This window comes from Gracilinanus agilis, chromosome 6 (genome assembly GCF_016433145.1).
Source record: "Gracilinanus agilis isolate LMUSP501 chromosome 6, AgileGrace, whole genome shotgun sequence".
Classification (NCBI taxonomy): Eukaryota; Metazoa; Chordata; class Mammalia; order Didelphimorphia; family Didelphidae; genus Gracilinanus; species Gracilinanus agilis.
Genome location: NC_058135.1, coordinates 96,535,414 through 96,542,152, shown reverse-complemented (window position 1 = coordinate 96,542,152; position 6,739 = coordinate 96,535,414). Strand labels below are relative to the sequence as shown.

General features: G+C 40.2%; 1 protein-coding gene across 1 annotated transcript in view; it reads right to left on the bottom strand.

Moving 5' to 3' along the window:
- The window catches only part of LOC123252305 (probable E3 ubiquitin-protein ligase TRIML1), a 22,778-nt gene extending 18,067 nt beyond the window's left edge, over positions 1-4,711 (bottom strand). The window contains exon 1 of the mRNA XM_044681676.1: positions 4,295-4,711. Within this exon, the coding sequence (XP_044537611.1) occupies positions 4,295-4,711 (417 nt within the window). The remainder of the gene's footprint in view (positions 1-4,294) is intronic.
- Between the last annotated feature and the right edge of the window lie 2,028 nt (positions 4,712-6,739).

The following is a 6,739-nucleotide window of genomic DNA, read 5'->3' as shown; positions in this document are numbered from 1 at the left end:
CTGCAGGAGAGGAAACATATAAGAAAAACAACTGCTTGAACGCATGGGTCGGGGTGGACATGACTGAGGGTGTAGACCCGAAACTACCACACCAAAGCAACTACCAACAATTTGGAAATTGGTCTGGTTCAAGGACACATGACAAAACTAGTGGAAACGCGCATCGGCCAAGGGTGGGGGGGGGGGTTGAAGGGGAAAGGTGGAGCATGAATCATGTAACCATGTCAAAAATGAATATTAATAAATGTTAAAAAAAAAAATAAAAAAGAAATGGTTGGAAGAAGACCAGGTTAAAAAAAAAAAAAAAAAAAGGCACCAAAGAAAACCAAAGAATTAGAAGAGGGTGTCATGAGATGAACCTTCCATTGCTCACTCACAAGAAAATTAATAGAATTGTCGACGTGCAATCTAGAAGCCCCCAAACTTGTAGCCTAGAAAGATTTAAGTGACCCCAGTCTACTTAGCTGGAAGGTGACAGCCTCAAGCTTGGATCCATCACATGAGAGTTCCTCCCTGAGGAAAGGCCAAACCCAGCCTGAGTGACTCTCCTGGTCTCCAGAAGCCTCTCCAGTATATCACACCCTCCTTTCCCAGAATTGGAGGATCCCTTCAGTATATGAGACTGAGGCACTGCCCTACTGTGCCAAAGAGTCACTCGGTTTGGGTTTGGCCTTTCCTCAGGGAGGAACTCTCATGTGATGGATCCAAGCCCAAGTCTGTCACCTTCCAGCTACTTAGCTGACTGGGGTCACTTAAATCTTTCTAGGCTACAAGTTTGGGGGCTTCTAGATTCCATGTTGACAGAATAATAGAGAAACTGAGTATTAAAGTATCTTTCTTGCACATTTTCTGGCTTATTATGATCTATTCAGCAAAAGAGTTGTCTTTGTAAATATCTTCTTTGATTTAGTGAAACTCTTCAAAGCCTGTGCAGTCTTCATTTAGCTTTGTCTAACTGCCCATTGACACAGAGTTACTTTTTGTGTCCATACCCCATTAGGTCCTTCCTTCTGAAGAGCTTGGGACTCTCTTGTTGTCCATCAGGAATTTGTGTTCGCACCAGCAGGTATTGCCTTCCAAAGTTGGACAGAGATGGAACATAACCGGAGGCTCACTAATGCTTTGTTGAACACATTTCTGGCCCTGAAAAATGGAGGATCGATTTTCTTCCCAGCTGCATAGCCCATACTCCTCCCCAGTGTGACCTGTACTTGTCTGAGAAAAAGCTAATTGTATTCTGTTTTGATCTTGAAGGAGAAGGGGGATTCTGAATTCATATTTTGGGATGTTTGGTTTTGCTTAATAATTTCAGGGTAGAAGCAGGAGTAGTGGGGGCAGAAGTTGAAAAGGAGTGGAAAGATGAAAAGGGAGAGAAAAGAGGAAGTAGAAACTTAGGTGTCAAGAAGAAATGCAGAGAAGAGTGAGAGGGGTGAAGAAAGTGGCATAGACTGGAGAAGCAGGAGGGTGTTAAGGAAGAGAGCAAGGAACTATTCTGATGCTTCTTCAAGTCTATATAGAGAAGTAGTGATGGAGACAGAGAGACATACTAGTTTTGACATGATCTTTTTGTTAATATAGCTGTGTCAGCGTAGAATCTAGAAGCCCCCAAACTTGTAGCATAGAAAGATTTAATGACCCCCCAGTTTAGTTAGCTTGAAGGTGAAAAGTCCCAGGTTTGACCTTGTCACCTGAGAGTTCCTTCCTGAAGAAAAGTCTCAGACTAACAATAGACCTTAAAGTAGTCTAAATTGGGAGGTACTAGGTATCTCTTTTGTCCCAATGGTTTCTCCCCTTAGGCCAAAGTCCTTTACTTAGGTGGTCCAGCCCTTGGCTGGGTCTTTCCCTTTTGTGTCCATTGTAAAGCATCAGCCCCTCACTGTTATTCCTGTTTGGAACTCCTCATTTTCCTTTGTTACCATTGTAAAGGCAATCAACTATCCCTCATCCTCAGCCCCCATGTGCCCCTAGAAAGGTATTTAAGCTTCCCAACTTTAATGGCTCTTTGGAATTGTCCAATCTAGTGCCATTGGTCAGTGGTCAGAGTAACCAGAGTTCAATCCTCAGACTCTGTGTAGGCATGTGGCACACAGCTCTGCGTGAAGGCCTAACTCAGCCCTGTACCCCTTTCCTTAATTAAAGAGTGGTTTTTCTGACTATTTAATAATTCTGTGTGTTTTCCTGGTTAACAACTGTTGATAATATTCAGGTATTCTAACAAAAAGAAATGAAATGGAATAGCTTATCTTGGTTTATTAGAGAAGACATTGTGCTTATACTAACAACTTTCTAAGAGAGGAAATCTTCTAAGTCACTAATGAAGAAGGGAAGGAGAAAGGTATAAGCATTATATATTGCTTACTTTGTGCCAGGTACTGTGCTACTAAGAAATTTACATATATTATCTCATGGGATCCTCTCAACAACTCTTAGAAAAAGGTGTTACCATCCCAGTTTTACAGATGGGGCAAGTAAGGCAATGAAAGTCGAAGTGACTTTTTCAGAGTCATACAAATTAGTGTCTCAGGCCAGATTCCAAGTGAAGTCTTCCTGATTCCAATCATAACACTCCATACAATTGTTCCATTATCCTATTTCCTTTTTAAAACTGAATTAAAGATGGTAGCAGTCCATGAGTCCCCATCACAAGGGTACTGACTAGTGAGAGTCTAAGAAGGCATCATTGGATATAAAATAATTCACATTTGTTCATTGTGGTTTCAATCATATGAGCATTTTTTCTGACAATGGAGTGCCTTGTCCAAACTCTCCTCTACTTCTAATATCTTTCGTTGCAGATATTGAATTTGTTTTGACAATTCAGTCTTGTTCTCTACAATTATATCCTGGTTATTTGTGGTTAGCAAATCCAGTTTTTTACAGTTGTTTATCTTCTTCATTCCATAAGAACTGGTGTATTTTTCTGTATTCAGGTCTAATTAACTGTTTGTGATCATCTAAGTCCACCTGTCCCAGGAGAAATTAGGATAAAGGAAAGAAATGAAAAGTTTGTAACAGAATAAGGTGCATGCTAAACATTTGTACTCCTTATTAAATATATTTTTGCCATCTAAGAAAATTCATGGACTCTGAAACCAGACACAGCTTTTCTGGCTGCTGGACCCAAATTTTCTATTTCAGGGCTTATGAGATACGCTATCTCTTGAAGGTCTTTTTCTGAAAGATGGAATGATGGAAATCATAAAGAGAGAGTGATAATGTATCAAGGAAATGTCCTCAAAAATACAACAGAGATAATTTTCTCCCTCAAAATAACTAATTCCTTTGTAGAAAGTGTTTCTTCATGCATATATTTTAACAACTTACATGCAAAATTCTTTTACTAGCATCAGGCGTGAAAATTATTTTCCCCAAAAGAGTATAAATATATTTCATTCTTTGATCAATAATCTGAGTCTGCTCCTTTGCAAAAACACTCTTCCTGCTGTTTTCATCATCAAATCTTACTTCTGAGAGAGACCTTCAAGGGAAAATTTACCTTATAATTTACCAAGAAAAGCAGATACTGACCTTAACAGTTTCTTCTAATTTTCTCAAATTGTTGATTGCCTTTTAAAATTCCTTCTCTGTTTCCTGTAATATATTTCGTGACTCCTGAAGTTTCTTCTAGAAGACAAAAAAAGTATTGGTAAAACTTGTTTTGGACCCAAGAAGCCTACATGCTTTATAATTATTGGCTAATAAGAGGTAGCAATCATATAACTCTGTAAGACTATTTAAGTTCTATATGTCTGTTATCCATTGGATCTCCATGATAACCATAAAAATCAGGAGCTTTTATTATTATTACCATTTTTTTTAAATGAGAACACTTGAGACCAAGACAAATGTGGATTTTAAAATTAATATTCAATATCTCCAAAGTATAATATTTATAGAGATCTATTAATATTTAACTAGAGAGCTAGAGAACACAGAGAATGTTCTCTACTCACTTCACGAGGAAGAGAGAGCTAGAGGGTCTTTACTGAAAACTTATATACAACCACACAAAAGATACAGTAAACAGAAAGGAAAAGGAATTGAGGGTAATACAGAAAGGGAGTTTGGGTAATGTAGTTTTAGGGATTCGAGATTTTCCAACTATACATTGATCTGCAAAGATGAGTGGAAATAAATACGTTGTGTTAGTGTCAGTGAAGTCATGGATGTGAGGCCCCAGATAATGCTTGAGCCCTGTAGGTTAAGCTGTGGGTCCAAGATGCCGGTGCCCAAGTGGTCCCAAAGAATTCAATGAACAGAAGCCATTTGACTGCAGGGCTTGGTACAATCTTACCTTGCACTTGTCAGCAGCCATTTGCAAGGGAAGGACTTGGTGATCCTTGTGCTCTTCTGTTAATAAGCAGGAATCACAAATCAGTTTTTGGTCTTGCTCACAGAAGAGCTTCTCTTTTTCTCCATGTTGTTCATAGGTGGTCAGAAGTACCGGGCTCAGCAATAAATGCTGTCTGAGTGCTTTGCCAGTGATGGACAAATTCTGCAGGTTCTTGTTGAGCACAATGTCACTGGATCTAATGACATCTCTGCACTCTGGACAAGTTAATGTAGCATCAGGTTGTTCATCGCACTGGAGGAGACAGTCTTTGCAAAAATTATGCCCACATTTGACAGTCACTGGGTCTGTGAAGTAGCCCAGACAGATGGAGCAAGTAAGATTTGCCTGGGAGTTTTCAATCAATTCTTTGGCCTCCATGTTCCTAAGCCTGGAGAGAAAGAGTCAGCAAAAAGTTAGACCAGAACATCTCAGAACTTTTGTGCTGTTGGTATTCCAGAGTTTAAAAGGGAATGGAGAGACTTCAACAGAGATGGTCCCATATCTACCGCATGTCCTCAATAGATAAAACGGGAAGCCCAAGTGTCAGGTCTGCCTTCCAAGAAAAAGAGGAAACAAGATTCCTGGAACTCATACTTTTTGAGCTAAGGGAGAGTCCTATCTTATAAGTGGGCACCCTCTGAAGTGTTCTTGAAAAGACTAAAGAAATGTGTTCTTGACTAGAGCCAGGACCGAACCAAACTCAGAAATTAAGCAGCTATTTTTTTCCTTCAGTCTTTCTAATTTCTGATTTTTTACTAGACTAAAATGGCTTTTTTTTTGTTTTGTTTTTTAAACCCTTACCTTCTGTCTTGAAATCAATACTATGTAATGATTCCAAGGTAGAAGAGCTAGGACTAGGCAATGGGGGTCAAGTGACTTGCCCAGGGTCACACAGCTGGGAAGTGTCTGAAGCCATATTTGAACCTAGGACCTCCCTTCTCTAGGCCTAGCTCTCAATCCACTGAGTTACCCAGCTGCTCAAGGCCTTTTATAAAGATAGAGAAAAAGAGAAGAAAGAGGAGCCATTGATTTTTTTTTAAACCCTTAACTTCTGTGTATTGGCTCCTTGGTGGAAGAGTGGTAAGGGTGGTCAATGGGGGTCAAGTGACTTGCCCAGGGTCACACAGCTGGGAAGTGTCTGAGGCCGAATTTGAACCTAGGACCTCCCATCTCTAGGCCTGGTTTTCAATCCACTGAGCTACTCAGCTTCCCCAAAAGAGAAGAAAGAGAAAAAGATATTTTTTCCAAAAGTAACTTACCTCTGATTCTGTCCTCCAGTATTCTTCTCAGGATAAATTATGCTTGTTCTTTCCCTTGATCTCCAACAGCAAAAGATATTAGAACCCTTTGATTTAACCCTGAGGACTCTGTGGTTATTCACCTACTATCTAAGGCCAACCAGGGACAGGCAACAGGAAGGGTTCTGAGCAGTTTCAGCTGGAACAAACTCCATTGATGAGGGGCAGGAAGTTCTACATCCACTCCCTGTCAGCCTGCCATTCACCAATAGGAAGCTGCTTCCTCAGCAGGGAAGTGGCTGATAACCTGATATCTTAAAGGAGCCTGGTGTCTAGTAGTGAGAGTTCTACTTGTCACTCAGTTACCTGGCTTGGTTCCTTGTTACATTATAAACAAGTTTCAAGCCCAGCCTGGGTACAGCTCACTCCATCCTTTCAACTAGCACCATCCTCCTGCTAGCCTTACTACCAGCATAAGGCCCCTGTGACCCCATTCATTACACTCTGCATGACAATGCACGTATAACCCAGATCAAATTGCTTATCATCTCTGAAAGGGGGGAAGAAAGAGAGGGAGAGAGACAATTTGAATCTTTTATTTTATTTATTTAAAAAACTTTTGCCTTCCATGTTAGGCAGAAGAATGATAAGGGCTAGGCAATGGGGGTCAAGTGACTTGCCCAGGGTTACACAGCTAGGAAGTGTCCTAGCCAAAGCCAGATTTGAACCCAGGACCTCCCATCTCTGGGTCTGACTCTCAATACACTGAGCCACCCAACTGCCCTCCCAAATAGTGCCCCCTGAATCTTTTACTTTTGAAAAATGTATGTTGAAAATTATTATTACTTGTAATAAGGAAAATAAAAAAAAATCTTTGAAAATAATAATAGCTTGTACCTTTTCTTCTCATTGCCATTAGGATCTCTTTTCTACTAAATAGCATTCCTTTATTTGTCTGTCTGTCTTGAACTAACTATGGCCTGGGAAAACATACATTTTTCTATGGGAAGGAGAGAGCCAGGGAAGCAACACAAATGCCCAGCTTTATTTCTGCTGCCAGTCTGGACCATTCCACCAGACCTGAACTCCCTGGAAAAAAATTCATTTGCATTTTATTTTTATTCTAATGTGAATGGTGAAAGAGGATGAGCATTCAAATCTATGGACA